Raw genomic sequence first — 23,052 nt, forward strand, 5'->3', positions numbered from 1 at the left:
TGCAACTGCATTAAGACTGTGCCACAATTATCAGCCCCCGTGGTGAAAAATTAGAACTGTCATAACTTACTTCCATATGCTTCGATCTTCCTGTAATTTTTGCCGGTGGGTCACGGTAATGGGTGAGATGCAACTGTATCACTAGGGCGCCATTATTGCAGTGACGCTGTTATAACTACCTTACACATGCACCAATCTTCCTAAAATTTCAATGGTGGGTCAGGGCGTAGTGTGGCACACACTAGGCATTCCGGATACTTACAACTTGTTTTAAGTAATGTCTGCTGTATTATTGGAAGAGGTGAAAAATATCGCAACACTAATTGCTATGCTGATGTTAAATAGCAGAAAACATCAAGAAATTATTTTGAATTGTGCTGTGAACATGACTCGACTAGCAAGAATGTTTTGGAGCGGATGCAGGTCCGAAGCAAAGAAAGACAGACGGAAGAGTTTTTTTTAAGGAATTTTCGGACAGAGATCTTGGAAACAAAACTTTTGAATGTCTTGGAGTTTAGTCAAAAGGCTCTGTGGATTAATAGGAGTTTTCAATCCGTAGGAGAAGACCATTTGTACCCCGACTGATTCGGTTCCAGATTAAGCTTGCTATTGTTCTGGACTATCTTGCCAGTTGTGTGGAATACATAGTTTATGTTAATCAGTTTGGAGTGCATAAATGCAGCATGCAGATGTTTGCCTACGCTTTATTATTTGCATTTAATATACCTGCTTCATTCTCTTTAATCTCATTCGTATTTTGTTCAGGAGTCCGAATTAAGCCGGCATTTTACATTTCTTTAGCTACCTTCTCAAATAAATATTTGCTTCTTTTTTTCCTACCATCGAGGCACTTCAAAATGTTCCGTTGTTTTAATTTGTGAAGCAAATAAACCTTCTCCTCTTTATTCCAATTGTTGCTTATGATATTATTGAATGGTATTCACTTCCGGGCTACATCCCGCCCGTTGAGACTGGCGCATGCGCGATACAAAGGGTCCTCTGTGGCCGCACACACCCTCTCTCGAGACCTGGTTTTCAATCGCATAAGGTGTGTTAGTCGGACTTTTCAAAAACCGAACACGATCGGATAAGGGTTTTTTCATGGGTTGTAGGAGGCTTATTCAGAGCCCATCTCTGCGCTGCTGACCCGCCTCCGCTTGGGATGGTTTCCTGCTGGCTCCGCTGTGAACGGGACTCTCGCTGCTGTGTTGGATCCGCTTTGGACTGGACTCTCGCGACTGTGTTGGATCCATTATGGATTGAACTTTCACAGTATCATGTTAGACCCGCTCGACATCCATTGCTTTCCTCCTCTCCAAGGTTCTCATAGTCATCATTGTCACCGACGTCCCACTGGGTCATTATTGCCACCGATGTCCCACTGGGTGTGAGTTTTCCTTGCCCTTATGTGGGCCTACCGAGGATGTCGTAGTGGTTTGTGCAGCCCTTTGAGACACTAGTGATTTAGGGCTATATAAGTAAACATTGATTGATTGATTGAACTATTTGAAATATTGGACTAATATAGTGCATGGACACGTACTGACTATTGTCTATATAATGTGACCTCTGTACCTAACCTGTTCTTCACACCCACATGCCGTTCAGGCATAATAATATCACTACAAAAATACAAACAAAATAGATCGGACTAATCTAAGTCTATAAGCACGAATTGATGAAACCTACTCGAAAGAAAGACGCAACGTCTTCTAAGACAAACCAAACAGTCCAGTTGCAATCAATTGAATACCCTGAGATGATAATGACCTGGATGAATGAGAACATTCATAGACCAAAAAATATAGGGATGCAGATTATTTTTGTTTTAAGTCGGTACAGAACAAACCTTCTGCTTCTCAAGACCAATGCCAATAACTTATTTATAGCTATTATTTTTTATACTTATTTTAACTGTAGTTTGTGCACACATTTCTCTGCGGCTTGCTGTGGGGCAGCTTCTTTTGCAGTGCAGGGGTCTTTGTATGCTTTCGAAACACCATCACAGCGATGCAGGCGGTTCAGGTGGCTGTTAAGGTTTGATGTAATTAAACCCAATCGTTTTTTTTTCTCTCATCACAGAATGTTTGCAGAACATTTGGTGCAAATAGCATGCAAAATGTCTTCTGAAGCAGTGAAGAAGACCCAAACGATCGGTTTGTTTTTCAGTGAGCTCAGGAAAAGTTTACGACAAGCAAGTTTAGCTTAGCAACCTGAGGTTGGAGAAAAGTAGCGCTTCATTTGCTGACACAACAGTATACATAATTTCGGCTCAATTAAGACTTTATCTTTTAAATGTTCAATCTGAGCTATTTCTAAATGTTACCGGATTTATCTGTATTACGTCACAATTCCCTGACAAACATCCATCCAATACTACTCTTCGCACCTCTAAAAAATATAGGGTGACCGATGGTGGCAAATTACAGCTTCGGGGGCAAAAACTGTAATCTGATGACCAGAAAAATTAATGAGATATGATGGTAATATTATAATATTTCAGCTGAGACTAATTATACATTACTCTCTGTTTTGTTTGTTCAAGCATGACTGATGTTCCATCCCTATTTTATTATTGTGTCTTTCCTCGTCACTTTTACCTGATTTAATGTAAAAATGGTGATCTGTACTAAGTCAGGCTGGAACAGGCGGACAGAGCAGGTCTGCTTCGCTGAGTGGATACCTGTTGCATGCTGAACAAGGTAATGGAGCCATAATGGGCTTTTAAAAGCCACACATCTCATGTCGATGTTTACCTTTCAGTGGTAAAGCAGGCCAAATAGGAAGTACAGCAAGAAGGCATTCCCCAGACACTTAACAGTCTGGGGACAAGCAATGACGCCTGCGGATCACAGCGCAGCCAAGAGAGTTTCCAATAAGGTTGGACTAATTCACCTGTCATAAAACACTGGACAAAGGCCAATTTGAGTTCAAATTCATTTTATGTTTCTTTTTCTTGCTTCTACATTGTCCTAATGGAAGAAAATGAGTTTGACGTAGATGCAATCATAAGAGCATGGTTTTGAACATAGTTCAGTTATGAGCCCTAAAATAGGTCACAAAATGATAAGTAAATTGGGTTTTTACATCATCTGGCCATGCACTAGTTAAACATTAGGCATCAAACCGCAATGTACGAATGCTGTGATTCCCTGAAATATATTTATAGCCAGAAAAACTGTGTTCTTTTTTGTAAAATATATATCTTTTTTGTTGTTGACAATTGTGATTGTACCTTGGAACAAAATAACAAACTGAAATACACTTGAAAGCAGTGAGACCAGTTTGCATGTTCTGTGGTATTAAAACTGAGTGACAAGTGACGGCAGACCAATAGTCAAAGGCTAAATTATTAAATCCCTAAAGGGGAACTGCACTTTTTTTATGTCATTTTTCCTATCATTCACAATGCCTATGTAAGAGTAGAACACATATGTTTTTCTTTTTTTATGCATTCCATATCATAAATAAGAGTTAGCAAAAAAAAAAAAACTCTGTCAATGGGACCTCCTCTATTCTGCCCATAAAGTGCTCTAAAAACCTTTCCAAAAATCACCAACAATAATTAAATTATATTTTGTGACCTGAATATTAACCAAGCCTTAGTAATATCATTATCATAAGCACTAACGTTAAAGCCCTATTTTTAGCGGCTCATTGATCACAAAGTGGTAACACGCTTATACTGCTGTATTGTGCTTGGGGGCTGCTCTCTTGCCTCAGAGCTAGTGCAAGTAAATTCTAAATTATAAATCATGTCTCTCACATGGATAGTAGGAGGTTGTGACCATAAATGAAAAAAAAATGGTCAACTTTGACAGACAACGTAGACTGCGAAATTTTAACCCGTCATTACAATGATGTTTATTCTTCATTTAAAAGCAAAGATAATAACATCCCATTAGTCTTCAATGCGAGTGAGAGCAGACATTGTAAAGTGTTTGTTTTATTATATTTGTTGTCTCTCGTGAAGTCTGCATGAGTAGTACTCAGTGTTGTTGTTGAAGGAAAAAGCAAAGGTTATGATGAGTCTATGAAATTAATGCACTGTTTGTATCCTTAAAATGAGCAACATTTGCAAATATTACATATTATGAATATGTATGTTACTACATTACATATATGCTTACAGCGTACATATAAAAAGGTTGATGGAGGTGTTTGGATGTTTTTTTAGAGCGCCTTGTAGGCGAAATAAACTTACTCTAATTGACATAATTGTTAGCTGACTTTTTCTAACCTTTCTTTTTCGATTTAGAATGCATTAAAAAAAGAAAAAACATGTGTTCTTGTCTTACACAGGGATTGTGCATGATAGACAAAATAAAAAAAGTGTGGTTTGTCTCGAACACGCCTATTCACATTTCAGGAACTTAAATTATAGACAGTGGCAAAATAATGTAATACAATGTGTTTTAGTAGCAGCTTTAAGGATTAAATTACAGAAACACTCTGCTGTTTGTAAGGACATTATGCAAAAACCCTTTGGTGTCTTTAAGAATCTGCTGCACAAATTTAATTCTCAGAAGTCTTTTGAAATTAACTCGCAGGCCACCAATTGAAAAGCCGAAATGATGAAAAAGCAAGGACCGAAAATAGAAAATTGAGGAACATTACTACTATAACTAATGAATTGAAATGACTAATGACTGCATCTGAAATAAACAAGCTACAGCAACACTTTAGTTACATAAATCACATTACAAAAAAAAAATATTCAACTACCAAAAAGGAAAAGACCTAAAGGGGTGCCTTAAAGGCCTACTGAAATAAGATTTTCTTATTTAAACGGGGATAGCAGGTCCATTCTATGTGTCATACTTGATCATTTCGCGATATTGCCATATTTTTGCTGAAAGGATTTAGTAGAGAACATCGATGATAAAGTTTGCAACTTTTGGTCGCTAAAAAAAAAGTCTTGCCTTTACCGGAAGTCGCAGACGATGTGCGCGTGACGTCACTGGTTGTAGGGCTCCTCACATTGTGTACAATGTGAGCCACTAGCAGTAAGAGCAATTCGGACCGAGAAAGCGACAATTTCCCCATTAATTTGAGCGAAGATGAAAGATTCGTGGATGAGGATATTGATAGTGAAGGACTAGAAAGAAGAAGGAAAAAAAAAAGGAAAAAAACTATAAATAAAAAATAAACAGGCGAGGGCAAGTGAGAGCGATTCAGATATTTTTAGACACATTTACTAGGATAATTCTGGAACATCCCTTATCTGCTATTGTGTTGCTAGTGTTTTAGTGAAATTAATTAGTACCTGAAGTCGGAGGGGTGTGGCCACGGTTGTCTTGACACCAGAGTCTCTGAGGGAAGTCACGCAGCTGGATGGACGGAGCAAGCTCCGCTGATCTCCGGTAAGAGGCGACTTTATACCACCATTTTCTCACAGAAAACTGCCGGTAGACATGTAGTCGGGATCCATGTTCGCTTGACGGCTCTGATCCATAGTAAAGCTTCACCTCCGGGAATTTTAAACAAGGAAACACCGGCTGTGTTTGTGTGGCTGGAGGCTAAAGCTTCCCACCTCCATCTTTCTACTTTGACTTATACATTATTAATTGCAAAAGATTCAGCAACACAGATGTTCAGAATACTGTGTAATTATGTGATTAAAGCAGACTACTTAAAGCTTGAATCGGGCTGGAAAATAATGTCCGCTACAACCCGAGACGTCAAACGCACGCGTCATCATACGTGTCACCGTACCGCGACGTTGTCAATACGACACTTCGTGGGAAATTTAAAATTGCAATTTAGTAAACTAAAAAAGCCGTATTGGCATATGTTGCAATGTTAATATTTCATCATTGATATATAAACTATCAGACTGCGTGGGTGGCAGTAGTGGGTTTCAGTAGGCCTTTAAAGAACTCCTCACAGATGTTTGGACTCCATTTTAGACCCCACTCTTTTATGTCTGTCAGCAAGGTTAAAATGTCAATGGAAAAATCTGCCAATGTTTTTACAGTGCTCCAAATTCCTTGATACAACAGGAGAACTCAAGTGTTTTAGGAATTTGCTGCAAAAATGTCTCCTAAGTTTTAACATATTTTGGGGGTTGGTATCATTCACATAGCAGATTTGGCCCTCTGGCCACCAGTTAAATAGACCTGCAGTAGAGGCCTCATCACCAACTAAAACAAGCTTACACACTCTCTGGATCGTGGAGAAATTTAACCATACCAAGATGTTGACCAGTTTTAAAAACCACATTGGTAAAATCACCACTCTTATCTGCACTGACTGAGTTTGTGTGTTATAATCAGTTGATGCATTATTAACTGGAGAACCTGAATGGACACAAAGGTTACACAGCAATTTGTCCAGATCTGTACACTTACAGTACAATACAGAATTAACTAAAATCAGTTAGGAGTTATTTTCCACCGCAAAGAGTGTTTGGAATCAAAATTCTGTAGTGTCATTTTCAGGCAACTATGGCTAAATGCGCCAAATCTTCACTTCAGTCTTCATTCCAATGATGTGCATTTGCGTGTATTATTTCTGGCAATTGCATTGTATACAAAGAACCAGCGGTAATAATGGTATAGGGATAAAAAAAAACAAAAAAAAACCCCACTGCGGCCCATATGGACCACAACTAATAAATAGATACTTTTTGTCGGCCCGAGAGCCTGCCCAATGTTGGTTAAAAAAGGTTGTCTTAAACCACATTACCTTGCAATCCCCCGGCACGTGATAATCTTAATATATTTAAATGGGTCTTCACAGGGACATTCAATTTGTTTTTTATTGGGGATACCCTGCTCCGATATTCCATTCTCTACACGAGAAATGTCCAAAGTGCGACCTCCGCAGTTCGAGTTTGGTTGGCCTGCAGTATATTATTGAAATACAAAAAAAACAAAACAAGTAACAATGCAAGAGCAAAAATAAATAATGTACTGGGAAAAAACTTACATTTTGACACTAATAACTAGAGATGTCCCGATATGATATTGATATCAATCTGCAAGCAAAATAATGAGTATCAGATTGGCACACGCTAGATATACATAATTGACAACAGCTAAGGACACAAGCTTGACATACTGTGCATAAATGTCCTTAATTGAGCAATATTGCAGTTTTAAACATTTGTAAATACAAACAAATATCAAATTATAAATACCAATTAAAAATCTCCAAGACAGCAGCATATTTAAAATTATATACAGTAACAAAGGTGTCAGCATCCCTACACTTACTACATCATGAGCTTAATAAATTATTGTGTGACCACTCTACTTCAACTCAAAGACAGTGTAAGTCCATTCCAGACGGTTTATAATAAATAATATAGTGTTTTTCATACCTAATATTGTTCTCTGTTTGACTTATTTCCCTTGATTAAACCTTTTCTAACATTCCACACTACAAAATAAAACAAGTATTTATCATTTGTGCTGATATCGTATGAGGTAAATCTCTGTATCATAAATGAATAATATTGCCACCTATAAGACAAAGTTGACAAAAAATTTTACTTAAGATATTTAATTTGTTTTTAGCATTTTTTACAGATTTAAAAAAAATATCAATGTCCCCCGCATGCTGTGACTTTTCAGTATGTGGCCCTTGGTAGAAAAGGTTTGGACACCCCTCTGAAATGTGTGCTCAATGTGTTGTGCAACAAACTCTGCCCTCATCTGCCGGGTTGCAGCATTACAAAAGTCCTTCATTACTAATCAGCAGTTGGCCTCCACTGAACAATGACGTTGTATTATTAGATATTCAAGAACTTTTACTATGCATGGTTTTAATGGATTGTATGTACAGTACCTTTGAAAAGTACAAGCATGTTTCTTTCAATTTGTTGTACCCAATATTTTAAGGGTCATAAACATTGATTTGGGCATATACTTGAACTTTCGGACTCCAGGTTTAACAAACTGATTCATAAAATTTTTTCCAAATGCAATATTGTGCAACTTTTTTTAACCCCAATTTACCCAAAATACTGCATTATCTAATATATTGTCAGACAAATAAACAGAAAAACATCACATAAAAAAAATAAAAACAAAGTCCTTACTTATTTGATCCCAAAAAATAAACATGAATCATCAGAACTGCAAAAGCTATTGTAGCCATTACTAATTCGAACATTGTATATTTTGTTTAAATCAAAGTCAGTCTAAGTGAGTGTGCTTACTGTTACTCATAGCAATATTTTCACTACAATTGTAAATAATACAACTTACTATTTGCTGCATGACTTTTTTTGGCTGGAAATGCAAACAAGTGTTGTTTAACCTCTTACCAAAGACTTCGTCTTGTGTTTCAGGTTCTGCTGCTGCTGCTGCTATTGCTGCTGCTGCTGCTGCTAAATCCGTCTCCTCTTCGGTTTCAGGTGATAAAGCCTTAAACGGAATCAAAAACAGGATGGGAAAGTGAGTTTCTATGGGAACAGAGCAGAGCCAGATCGACTGTTACAAAGTGATGCCCATTTACTTGCTTAGCTTTTTTAAATAGATAAACCTTTAATTATGTTCTTGTGTAATGAAGTCACAAGTTAACCTTAATACATTTATAATCGATGCACGTTAACTATAGGAATAATTCAGATATGTATGGTTTTCTTCAGTACCACCAACACGGTCATATGAAAGCTAGTGTCTATCCCAGCTGCAAGCATTTTGAGCATTTCACATTAATACTACACAATTGTCTCAAAATATTCATAACATTAAATAACAGACATTTAGGACATGGTTTGTTTAATGTGCAATTAACTTGCAATTAATTTCGGCTAGACTTTTGTAATTTATCAATTTCTATCAGTATTATTAATATATCCTTTTTTTTATCTGCAGCTCTCCATTGAACAGTTGTATACAATTGACGTACATAACATTTTTTGGTCTGTAGTGTAAGTGTCATATTTTCACGAAAGACTCACAAAATATTCTGTGTTATTGAAGTGGACTACACGTAAAGATGAGTACCGGTACATATATTACACGTATGATAAACTCCTGATCCATGATGCACACACAGATTGTAAAAATGTAACATTATTAGAGCAACCGTTAGCTTTTTGTTGTCCGCAAACATACAGTACACATCAATTATGGATGGGCTATATGGCAATAAATCTATATTGCAATTTTTAAAAAATATGTAAATATTGCAATTTCAGCCTTTTGTGAGAACGATAAACAAAACCCAAAACCAGTGAAGTTGGCACGTTGTGTAATTCTTAAATAAAACTAATACAATTATTTGCAAATTCTTTTCAACTTATATTCAATTGAATAGACTGCAATGACAAGGTAGTTAGCGTTCGAACTGGAAAACTTTTGTTATTTTTTGCAAATATTAGCTCATCTGGAATTTGATGCCTGCAACATGCTTCAAAAAAGCTGGCACAAGTGGCAAAAAAGACTGAGAACGTTGAGGAATGCTCATCAAACACTTATTTGGAACATCCCACAGGTGAACAGGCTAGTTGGGCACAGGTGGATGCCATGATTGGGTATAAAAGCAGCTTCCATGCTATTTCCCAATGACTCATACTGTACTGAATTACTGTTACTATTTAAGACAGGAAACAAGAAGCAAGACTACTTACTCAATCACTACTTTTGTACTACCCATGGGCAAGTTTGTGACCAATTTATTCCTATATTATTCAACATTTGGAAAAAAAATTTCAGCTATATTAACACACAATAAGGTTTGCACATGTAAAATGTACTTAATGAAATATTCAAGGAATGCAGGTGTTATGTGAATTACATTTTTGAGATGCTTTGCAATAATAAATAATAAAAGTGCTTTCAAGACAACTACAAAGATGCGTTTTCTGTTGTACTTTATATTTTAGTCAACATTAACTGTAATTTTAGTCGACAGAAATGTTGAGGAATTTAGTCGGCTGAAATTCGTCTGAAACTAAAATAAATTTTTGCCACAAGACTAAGATTAAAACGGAATAAAAAAAACTACTGCCAAAATTAACACAGGCTTGTGGTATGATAAAATAGAAACCTACTTGTTTTTTTTGGAAACATTGTTACAAGTGTAACAATGTTTCCAAATAAGACAATTTAATTATGTGACATGAAATCAGCACATCATAGCTGTTTGACGCAACTGGTAAGCAGAAACTTCCTAAAACAGTTGACTAAAATAGCGATCTTATTGTATGACTCTGATGATTCTAATAACCGCAAGTGGCATTTTAAACGCATTAAAACATTACAAAAACTATAAATGGAGGAAATGTGGAGTTATCTGCTAGGTCCGGAGTTTGAAAGTTACCAGCGCTGCTTATTAGCATGTAGCACTCTCTTCTTCTACTGTATTTACGTTTCAACATAGCTAATCAAGATGAAATGACCACAATTGCCCCTTGTGTATGAGAGGCACACTGTATAGCCATCAGTCACATTAGAGATAAGAGCATGAAAACTAACTTCACGTGTAGTTGTGAGAAAATGAATTATTTGAAACATTAGACTAATTCAGAGCATAGAAACGTACTGACTGTAAAACGGGACATAACGACAGACAAGGGAGCACAATAAGTACTTCAAAATTAGTAAGGAGAACATTTTCAATTGTGTCATGTGCTGTCATCTGGGTTAGTAGAAATGTTCACATTTCAGCCTACAAGAATTGCACTTCTAACTTGACAAAACATGTTGCAACAAATTGTGTATAATTTTTATGTTTTACACACGCACACACAAACTACATTTGGGTATTCTACCCACCAATGGTTATAACACGCACGCATGAGTGTCTACCTGTGCAACAAATGTAACCAACACTAAATGCATGAGGTAATATTGCACATTTCTTATGACACAAACTGAAAATTGCTCCATTCTATACAATTTCCCTACCTTGAATTGATTTACGTGGACCCCAACTTAAACAAGTTGAAAAACTTATTCGGGTGTTACCATTTAGTGGTCGATTGTACGGAATATGTACTGTACTGTGCAATCTACTAATAAAAGTTTTAATCAATCAATCAAAACAAAACACTAAGTTGGGGATAGTACTTTTAGGGTAATTTAGAGACAATGCCTTTCAAGTGATGTGACTTTACTTGAATCCTCTCTACAACATTACACACTGATGATTCTGAATGTCGATAGAAGAGCACTCGAGGTGGGCAATTTTTTACCGAGGGCAGACACATCCTTTGGCTTAGAACATCATATTACACCTTACTGACAATTACATTCAGCTGCTGTTGAGCAGAGTTAACATGAACTTGTGCACTGGAGAAACTGAAGCACCATTTGACTCCGACACATGTCGAGCAGAACAGACAAGACATTTATGACGCCATTACAATTATGCTAACCAATTATGCCTGCCATCATACCGTAAGTGACTCTTATAGGCTCTGCCTTTATTTTGCGATCTCCGAGCAGTGCCATTGTGCTCATTTGTGCCTGTATATAACAATGCATAAGTGTAACAACTGTAAAGATTTAAATACAATAACCTTTGGATGTGTATAATGACCAATTTGTCTATTTCTGTATTTCTCATTAAAAGCCGTTGTGTGTAGTTTAAGTGACCTTCCTCACGCTGCTAAATGTTAATATGAATAAAGAAGAAAGATGAATCTCCCACTGTTGCTGTATTTTGCTGGGATCCCATTGTACCCGTTGCTCCTGGTTTTTGAAGGAAAAATTCCAATTATAAAAGTGCAATAGATCTTGAGGATAGCCTGGGTTGCAAAGGACCCACTCAAATTCAGAAAAAAAAACTGCTATTGAAGGAGCATACGAAGGAGCATGTTCTCATTTCATACTCATTCCACTCTGCTATAGTGGGGTGTATTAAAGATGGTGATGAGAAGGAATACAGGAAACTGGTGGAGGACTTTGTCACATGGTGTGGAAAGGACCACCTCCAGCTCAATGTGACGAAGACCAAGGAGCTGGTTATAGCCCTGGGAAGGAGGAGGAGTACTCCGGTGACCCATTTTTTCCATCAGGGGGGTCGATGTGGACATGGTTGAGGATTATAGATACCTCAGAGTACACATCGACAACAAGCTGAAGGGGTCAAAACACGCAGAGGCACTCAACAAGAAGGGACAGGAGGCTACGATCCTTCCCCTTCTGTACAAAGATGTTGAAGATGTTCTACGAGTCTGTGGTGGCGGGTGCCTTCTTGTATGCCGTGGCTTGCTGGGGCAGCGGGCTGAGAGCGAGGGATGGAAACAGACTGGACAAGCTGGTAAGGAAGGCCCAGTAACGTGGTGGGAGTGGAGCTAGACTCTCTGGCGGTGGTGTTAGAGAGGAGAAGTCTAGCAAAGCTCCTAGCCATTATGGACAACACCTCCCACCCACTACACTCGAACCTGGCTCAGAATGAGCACGTTCAGTGGAAGGCTCAGACTCCCAAAATGCAACAGGAAGTCCTTCATACCGATAGTCATCAGACTTTATAATGCATGTGTTTTAGGGGTGTAACGGTACACGAAAATTTCGGTTTGGTACGTACCTCGGTTTAGAGGTCACGGTTCGGTTCATTTTCGGTACAGTAAGAAAACGACAAAATATCAATTTTTTGGTTATTTATCTACCAAATTTGTAAACAACGGCTTTATCCTTTTAACATTGGGAACACTATAATAATTCTACCCACGTTAATCAACATTAAACTGCCTCAAGTTGTTGCTTTGATTAAATAAAAGGACAAAACCTTTCTTCTACATATAAAAAGTGCAACATTAAACAGTTTCAAGTCAACTCATCATGCTTAATTTATTACAGCATTTGAGAAGCCTGTAGTTGACTTTTATTATACACACACGCACGCACACACACACACGCACGCACACACAGCAAAATGAGCTAACATAACGCTAAAAGCTAATTAGCATTCACCTCAACCCAGAACTATGAGAGAGCTGAGCTGCAGTTTAAGTTTTTAGGTCAACGGGCTCATAGTGATGTTTGTAATAGTTGTGACTGGGAAGTGTTTTTTATAATTTGGGGAGTGTACGATGTCAGCTGCTCACCTGCTAAACACATATCTGCTCATCTTGACGCCGGAGCACTGACAACATGCGATCTGAATACGCACTGCTGATTGGCAGTTACATCACTCTGAATACGCACTGCTGATTGGCTTTGTATGTAACCAATCAGATTGCTGTGTGGGCGGGGCAATGCTGGGTGCTCACTGCTCAGAGGCAGTTACAATGCAGCTTGTTAAGACTTTAGGTTACAAACTCGTTCGATACACCCTCGTACCAAACCGAACCCCCCGTACCGAAACGGTTCAATACAAATACACATGCCGTTACACCCCTAGTGTTTTCCTTTTTGACTGTACTTGAATGTATAATAGACTGTATTCATATTATTCACATGTGAACAATGCTGTATAATAGACTGTATTCATATTATTCACATGTAAAAAAAATACCTAAGTGTTTATTGTGAGCGAACTGCGGTGCTGAATTTCCCCCAGGGATCAATAAAGTACTTTCTATTCTATTCTTTTCAAATCAACTATTTGAAAGACATGGCTCCTGAATTGAAATGCACTTTGTATCTAAGTGCAAAAAGGAGGTATGTACAGTACAGCACTGTTTGAAAAGTGATGTTCACCATATTAGTGGTTTACAGTCGTATGCGTACCTTCTCAAGGGGAACTGCACTTTTTTAAAATGTAATCTATCATTTACGACAAGAACACATGTTTTTGCTTTTTTATGCATTCTGAATAATAAATAAACATGAACAAAATTCAGCTATTAATGGAGTCAATGGGAGTTCCTCTATTCCGCCCGCAAAGCTCTCTAGACAGCAACCTAAAAGGGCCAAATATACTTTGTTTATATTTTGTAACCTGAACATTAACCAAGTGTAAGTGATATTGTTATTATAAGTGCTGATGTTCAGGAGCTTATTAGCTTAACTTGACATCAAGGGCTTGGGAGCTGCTCTCTCGCCTCAGAGCTAGTGAAAGTTCATTCTAGATTATAAATCACTCAATCTTATCACCTGGATAGTTGAAGGATGGGGCCATGAACTGAAACGTTTGTATACTTTGACAGCCAACTTAGAACCGGGGATGGCGAGAAAGACACAAAAAGAAGATATATAATGCACCCAGCTTTTTTTAATCCTTTGCAAGCATTATGTGTATTCTTCATCTGAACGAGAAAATATGAACATCTCATGAGTTGTCATCCCAGTGAGAGCAGACCTTGTACACTAGATGATTGTTTAATTATGTTTGTTATCGCTCGTTAAGTCTAGTACTCAGTGTTGTTGTTGTTGAAACAAAAATGTGAATTGTGGTAAGTATACCAAAATAAAAAAATAGGAAAATATTACATGTTATTATGAATGTGCCTGTTACTACATTACATATATACTTACAGTGTGTGTATATGAAACATCAAGGTATTTGGATGTGTTTTTAGAGTGCTGTATAAGTGGAAAAGAGTGACTCCAATTGAATCCAATGTTAGCTGAATTATTCTAACTTGTATTTACAGTACGATTTAGAATGCAAAACAAAAACAAAAACATCCTCATGTTATAACTCTTTCGAAACAGTGCAGTTCCTCTTTAAGGTATACCACATTTCACAAAACATAAACATGATAAACAAGGATTTCCCATTCAGAACATCAATTTTCATTTGTCCTAATTTTGTGCAACAGCCAATTAAATAATAAAAATACATTAATTCATTAATTGAACGATAAATGAGCTTGATAACTTTGCTGTCATCGATAAATTGCTATGTTTCTGTGTGTAAGTTTCCTTCATCTCTCGAAACGAGGTGCAAGAGGGTTCACTCTGTGCATCGTTCTCAGCATTTAAGCATGTTTTTAAAATAGTAGAAATAAATCAATGGAATGAACCTTTGTCAGTCATATCCATACTTTGTCTTGGTGGGTGGAGGTAGGACCACTCGCTTACACACACAGAATGAATGGACATAGCCTCCCTAGTGGCTATTCGCTAGTAAAATGCACCAAAAGGTAACAACATTTAAGAGGAAAAAAGATGATGCAAAGTCAAATGTCCCTGTGTGGAAATACTACGGCTTTAAATGGGTGAGCAAGATGAGCCCATCAACAGGGACAAAAGAGCAGGAATGCCCAATTAGTTGTTAAGTGATAGCGAAATGATAAACCCAACAACCAACCCAGTTTTTCCAACTGGGGAAATAACTGCACTTGAAAATGTTCAATATTTTATAGAGCACACAATGTTTTCATAACAGAGATTGACAGTTGTTTTGTTTGCTTATTTTGGATAATTGAAATGATAAAAGATAAAGTTATTGACCTTTCAAAGATAAAAAAAAAAAACTCAACAAAAAAAAAAAGGGAAACTAAAGTTCAAGTACTTAATTCGGTTTCAAAATAATGCAGTACCAAAATAATGGTTTTTGGCAATATTTTTCTGACAATACTTTGTCCAGAAAAAAATATTAGGCCTACAGTCATTACAATATGAAAAGCTACACAGCATTACCTCATGCATATGTAACTCACATATTTATTTAAACAAAAACTGATTCATAAAAATGTGACCTGCCATCTGATACTTGAGATACACACTCATCTCTTTGATTGACCTTGAGGGGACTAGTGGGTGGAGTATGAACACAGTTCTAAGTGCACTGTGGAACCATGCCCCCACTACCACATCCTGAAGTCATGTTGATGCTGAGACAGAGGAAAACCACAACTGTTTACAGCAAATCAGCAGGATATACTGTATCTTTGTGTTGTGTCACAAACAAGTTAAAAATGTTAAAAAACATTTAGACACTGAAGAAACTATTAATACTTTAAAAGAGAATGTATTATGAATACAATCTAGTGGGAATTTAGGACATCATTTTTGGACACCTAAACCATTACGGTTTCAACACCACCAAATTCTGGTGTGATAAAAGGGCCTGGCACTACACACCTTTTTTGTGCTAAAATCGATCCACACCTAACTAACACTTAAACACGACCAGTGTCCATCTGCCATGCTCTCTTTCGGTCTAATTGTCACTATGGGGACTTGTTGTTTTGCAGGACACTTAAATGACTCCGATTCCACCATAGACATAGATAGTACTTTATTGATTCCTTCAGGAGAGTTCCTTTAGGAAAATTAAAAAAAAACAACTTAGACAACTTATGTAGTGGAATATGTGATATAATAATACATCTCCAGTTACCACAATGTATCTCCAAGCAGGTTGGATTTTGACACATTTTTATTTAAACCATGGTTTTCCTGATCATGAGTCAGCTGATACATCCACAGGTTAGGGCTCCCTTCTTTCCCCTAATTTGCTGACACAATCTCTCTGCCCATTAAGGGTGCAACCAGGCTGGTCAAACATAAGCAGAACACAACAGCCCATAATATTTGTCACTGGAAAATGCTTTTAGCCGCCCTCTACATCTTACTTGCCCCCCTCTCCCCTTGCTCACAATAGCCTTTTCAAAACAAGCCTGCAATCTTTGCAAAGCTGAAAGCTGCCTCACATATAATTACCACACATTACCGCTGCTATAATTTTGTGACAGTAAAGACTTAGGCAAGGTTCGGGTTAATTGCATAATATCATTAAATGGTATAGAATCCAATTTAATCCTGACCCTCACACACTCCAAACATAACCCGTAAAGACTTAGGCAAGGTTCGGGTTAATTGCATAATATCATTAAATGGTATAGAATCCAATTTAATCCTGACCCTCACACACTCCAAACATAACCCTTGCACTGTCACATCTTGTCTGTACCAAAATGGAAAGATAACGTATAGGAAACAAGCGATTATAGTTTTTTTTTCTGTCAAATAGTCAGCGTTAGTAGTGATAGGCAATGTTATCCACTCCTGGCTTTACTAACCAGTGTGACAGCAAAACTAGGATCTTACTAAAGAGAACTCAAAACTAATAAACGTTCATTGTTTTTACATTTAATTTGCACAACAGGATCACAATCTACTCTGTCTATTTATGTCGTATTCCATTCAAATTATATCGGGGATAGTTGGGTAAGATGGGTCACTTTTTCCTTATGTTGACCTGGAGGTCAGGGAAAATGACACACAACTACAGTGAAAACATATTCGTGTATTTCAGGATGTCTCCTAACAAATGAAGTTATCAAAATGAATGTCAGCCATCGGGGGGTAAACTGACGAACTATGTTTAAAAATGTAAAGTTAGCATTATGTGCTAACAAACTAAATGGTTTTGAACTTCTGAGAACAAACCACCTGTTAGTTTCAAAAACATTTAACACTAATCAATATTACAACTGTCAACGTTGCAGTGGGAATATGAACTGACAACAAGGTACGCCCCCTCCAGATCCATGCGGACCTGAGTGATGACAGCCTTCCGTCATGTCCACTTTTTCTCCACATAAACAGCGTGCCGGCCCAGTCATGTTATAACATCGACGGCTTTTGGAAAGTGCACAACTGCACACACAACAAGAAGGAGACAAAGCAGAAGAACGAAGAAGAGACAGTCATGACGACGACGAGTAAGAAGAAGAAATACGCTTGCAAGTCATCAGACAGGGTGTTGAACATGGTTGACAGAGAATAGAACGAGGATGGACAATTCAGCCCTTAACTCACTCCTTTCCTGCGAATAAAATTTCACAAATGCTGACCATACCTATGCTCCTTCAAAGGCTGTGCTACTGGCTGCAAAGCATTGCATTTTCAAATACAACAATAAGTAGGAGTGTTATGTGTGTGTATATGTGTAAATAAATGAACACTGAAATTCAAGTATTTCATATACATACATACATACATAGATAGATATATATATATATATAGATATATATATATATATATATATATATATATATATATATATATATATATATATATATATATGTACAGTAAATGAAATACTCGAATTCTAGCTGTAAATATACCCCCCCTCCCACACACACACACACACACACACACACACACACACACACACACACACACACACACACACACGCACACACACGCACGCACACACACGATCTCCTGATTTCGGAGGTCTCAAGGTTGGCAAATATGCTTCACGCTTCTCATTGATGCTTTCCACATAATTATTCTTCTGGGTTTGTTTCCTCTTCAGTGTTACTTGATCTCCTTCTTCCACCTCTTCTGAGAAGAATATTTTTGCTTCTGCTGTTCCACGGGCTCTACTGTTTTTACTTCATATGCTTCCCTCTTTTTCATGAATCTCTTCAATGTTGACCTGCCAATTTGTCTATATTTTGCCATTGTTCAGGTGGACCCTGGAAAGCTGCTCTCTCTATGTCTTCCAGGGATCCTAAGCCTCGACTGTTTTTCTCTTGTAGGTTCTCAGCATGATACCTTTTCTACAATGTTAACATATGGCAAAAACACTAAACAAGTTCAGTACTCAATTGAAATACCATATTACAGTATATTCCACAGACTTAACTGAATTTCAGTGCTTTATGAATGTGTATAGGTTGAATCACTGCCTCAATTTACCCCGTAGCCTCTGGGTCACTTTGCCCCATAACCACCCTGTTTGGGAAAAAAAAGGCTAGCTTTGAAATTTAGGCTAATCTTTCGTGAAGTGATTCAAATAATTTTAGACATTAGTAAATGACCAAAAAATACAATATATACTTTTAGAAATTGATCATTTTGCTTTGGCTCAACAGTAATTTTACCTGTTATGCAGAGAACTTACTTTGACAAGCAAAAATCAGTTTTTGTGTAAAAAGATACTTATCTCTTATGCTATATTTTTCTCTGAACGCAAGATAGAAATCATAAATGTTTACTAAATGTATGGTCGCATGAAAAATCATGTGTAAAGTTACTTAGATACAAGGGGTGGTTCAACTTACCCACTGACTCATCTTACCCCACTCTCCCCTACATACCATGGTTCTTGTACTACTTATTGGGCTAAATTTAGGACCTCGGGTATTACATCTCATGTGTGCTGGCATTGCTGCTATGACAAAATCGAAAAATTGGAGAGCATCATCTGCTTCAGAATGTCCAACTATAATATCCCCTCAATGAACCAAGAATGTCCAACTATAATATCCCCTCAATGAACCAAAGCTCCTTAGTAAACTCATGCTGCTCAAAACCATGAAGCTACCACCATCATGTTTGCGATCCCTCAGAAAGCTGGCGTGCACATCACTTGTGCACGCCAGCTTTCCGAGACTCTTATTTTGTTAGCACAGGCAGCATGAAGCAGGGCTTTTATTGTGAAGATAGGAAATGTGCAGTCGGCCTTTAGAGTTTTGACGGAAGGGACGGCGCGAAAGTCTGTTGAAATAAAAAGTGTTTCTCGACTTCCTCTCTGTCATTTTTTCATAATAATGAACTGGCAGCAGCCAGCGTCATCTCACAAGACCCTCGGGTGCCGTGAATGTCAATCAAGCAAGCTACGGAATTTGCCGCCAATGTTTTTCTTGTAAAGTGTATGGAAGCTGGATGAATTGGATGCCAAAAACCAACCACTTTCATGTGGTATTGTACAGAAAGGACAACTTTTTTTTTCCTCCATTTGAAAATGTGGGCGTTATCATCATTACTGTCTGATTCCAATCAATGCAAGTCATCAGGATCAGGTAATACACCAAGTTATATTCTTGTCTTTGTGAAAGAAAGACATCTATATGTGTTACACATGCTTGTATTATCATTAAACACATTTAACTTGTTTACAAAAATGTCTCTTTCATAAATAAATAAATATAAATGATATATATAAATGAGGTAGATCCCCTCGAGTTGGTCAATTGAAAAGTAGCTCGCCTGCAGAAAAAGTGTGGGCTCCCCTGATTTAGGCAGTAATGGCTGTATGTCATTTTCAGTGGGTAGTTATTTCTATTTTCTATTTATTATTTCTTCGGTCAATGGTCAACAAAACAAACAAAAAGTTAAACATAAACAAACAGATGTACATTCATAAACAAACAGTTGTACATTCACAAATGTAAAAAAGAAGAAGAAATGTTGCAGACCGAAAGGGTTTAGGCAGAAGTTGAACACTTATTAAAAAGTTAAAGTACTAATGATTGTCACACACACTCTTGCGCCTGACCCTATAAACAAAGTCAAGTAGAAGATGAACTTCCAAAAAATATTACATTTCCTTTTCACAACATATTATAAATACACATTGTACACAACATAAATACTGTTCAATTACATACACAGTAAAGACATGTGAAATATCATTGTACACATGTTAAACCTTTGAACCAATTACTTACGATATACGAACAATTATACTTCCATTATAATTATATCCCACATTTAGTTTTTAATTAAAATTGATCATAGTATTGACTACTGTGTTGATTCAAGAGTGATATATTTTTCCAACACATCGGTCTTAAAGTTATTTTTAAATGTGTGAATGGAACTGGAACATTTTAAGGAATCATCCAAGCTGTTCCACGGATGAACCCTCCTGACAAAAACACATCTACTTTTTAAGTTCGTTCTTATGTTTGCTTTCTGGAAGACAGCTGAACCTCTGAGGTCACAGGGACTCTCCCTAGGTTTGAACCTCTCCTGTAGACAACCAAGCAACATGTGCTTATGAGCTTTGTACGTCACAAGAGCAGTGTTGAGGTCAACAAGATCGTGCAGTTTTAATGTTTTTAATTTAACAGAGCATGGTCAATATGGTCATGATAATCCGCTAAATTTACAATTCTAATCACTTTCGTTTGAAGTAAGAACATAGAATTGATGTTTGATTTGTAATTGTTGCCCCAGATTTCAACACAATGATTAAGATATAGGAGTACAAATGAATTATACAACATGTTAAGAGGCTTTTGATTTACAGAGTTTTTAATTTTATATAACATAGCAATGATTTTTGCCATACTTCTCTTGAGTATATTTATGTACAGTTTCCAATTTAGTTTATCATCTATATGGATTCCCGAAAATGTTGTTGAATACACCCTTTCTATCTCCATATCGTCAATTCTTATATGACTCTGTATGTTATTTTTCCTATTTCCAAAAATGATATACCGTATTTCCTTGAATTGCCGCAGGGGCGCTAATTAATTTAAAACCTCTTCTTACTCCTGCGCTTACCAAAGGCATGCGGTAAAAGTAAGCATGCGCTAATTATTTTAAAACCTCTTCTCACTCCAGCACTTAGCAAAGGTATGCAGTAAAAATTTGAGTGTGATGTAAGCTTGGACCTTAAATCCTACTGAATAGCTCTTAATCTTCTTCCTTTTATGCAATTTCAAATAACAGGTATTGAAATCAGCCGCTTCCATTTTGAAAATTATGACAGGGGAAGTGTCACTCGTGACGTGACGAGTTTGACCAGGCGGTAATACTAAGCATGCGCTAATTATTTTGGGAAGCGAGTTTGACCCGGCAGTAATTCAAGGCAGGCACATACTATATGCCCGGTGGCAATTCAAGAAATACGGTATTTTGTTTTATTTAGGTTGATTGATAGTTTATTGGCATCAAACCATTGCTTTAGTATGTGGAGTTCACTCACGACAGTCTCTAGGAGTTGGCCCAGGTCTTGTCCAGAACAGTACAGACTTGAGTCATCAGCAAAGAGAATACAGTTGGGTGTTTTTTAAAGATTTTACAGATATCATTAATATACAATAAAAACTATTTTGGTCCCTGTACGGAACCTTGGGGTACTCCAAGTGTTATAATCTTTTTATCTAAACCTACATTGTTCATATGCACATACTGTTCTCTGCCACCAAGATAACTTTTTAACCAATCATGAGCAAGACCTCTGATAGCATAGTTATTAACATATGCTTACAACAAGCTACACAAAAACTACTCTAAAGTCTATCCAAGGTTCATTTAATGGGGCAGCATGGCTCAGATGGTTGAGCAGCCATCCTGAAACTTGAGGGTTCCTGGGTCAAATCCATTTTTCGCCCTCTGAGTCACTGCCGATGTGTCTTTGGGCAAGACACTTGACCCACCTTGCTTCGAGTGCTACCCACACTTGAGTAAATGTAGCTTACCACCACCAGTTGTGGATCGATAATAAGTTTCTCAATCTAAAGCGGTTTGAGTCATGAGAGAAAAAGCGCTATATTATTATAATGAACTTAATTTCATTTCAAATAAGTATATACAGAATTGTAATAAAATGGTAACATTTTAGTGAGATACATTAGACACTGTACATACTTTAATAATCATTTGAGATAATTATCAGTTATGAGCAAAAATAAAAAGTTTAACGTGGAGCCTGTTTTTTACACCCTGTTCTGTTTATATAACTGGGCGTGTTTTTATTCGAGACACTTGATAAGTTCACTACAGTAGTAAATGAGTAGGAGTGAAAAAAACCTGACTGCTTGTCTACAGTCAGTCCAAACTCCAAATAATAAAAGGTAATGTTCACACCCATAAAAAACCCTCTCAAACACACAAAGGCATTAAAGCACCTGGAGAGACTTGTACCTTGTGTTCCATCGGTGACTCTCTCTTTACTAGAGGCTGGCCCATGCTGCTCACAGAGGCTGCAGGGAGATAAAATGAATGACAAGTTAAAACCAGGAATTCAAAAACGGTATTTTATGTCAATCAATCAATCAATGTAGCCCTAAATCACAAGCGTCAATGTGTTCAATAGGTTCTCCAGGTTAGCCTTGAGGACAAGTGTATATTCCCATAACATTGCATAATTTACCATCAAGGACAAAAACATGCAAATGTAATTGAAAAACCCTTTTTTTGGTGATTGCACATATTCTTATTATTCTGTAATGATGCACTGTAAAATACTGAATGCAAAGGAATAATCACTTTTTTCCCCAGAATCCATCTCTTTGATTCTGATTAGGCTTGCTGTAGTAGATGATGCTTGATTACATTGTCTTAAAATTGCAGTTTCACTAAAATTACTGGTTATGTCTAAATGAAATTGTTGCTCTGTCTCTGCGAAGTCTGCATCTTCTCACAAAGTGTGCATGGGTTTTCTCCAAGCACTCTGGCTTCCTCCCACATTTCTAAAACAAACGTATATGAATAATTTTGGACTCTACTT

The 23,052-nt window shown here is 37.2% G+C and overlaps 1 protein-coding gene across 2 annotated transcripts in view; it reads right to left on the minus strand.

Moving 5' to 3' along the window:
* The window catches only part of LOC133562304 (myelin basic protein-like), a 67,785-nt gene that overhangs the window by 21,674 nt on the left and 23,059 nt on the right, over positions 1–23,052 (minus strand). For both annotated transcript variants that reach the window (XM_061916348.1, XM_061916347.1), the window contains exons 2-3: positions 22,467–22,525; positions 8,273–8,372 (exon numbers count right to left, since the gene is read on the minus strand). In XM_061916348.1, coding sequence (XP_061772332.1) covers positions 8,273–8,372; positions 22,467–22,511 — 145 coding nt within the window. In that variant the 5' untranslated portion in view covers positions 22,512–22,525. The remainder of the gene's footprint in view (positions 1–8,272; positions 8,373–22,466; positions 22,526–23,052) is intronic.

This window comes from Nerophis ophidion, linkage group LG11 (genome assembly GCF_033978795.1).
Source record: "Nerophis ophidion isolate RoL-2023_Sa linkage group LG11, RoL_Noph_v1.0, whole genome shotgun sequence".
In the NCBI taxonomy this organism is placed as follows: Eukaryota; Metazoa; Chordata; class Actinopteri; order Syngnathiformes; family Syngnathidae; genus Nerophis; species Nerophis ophidion.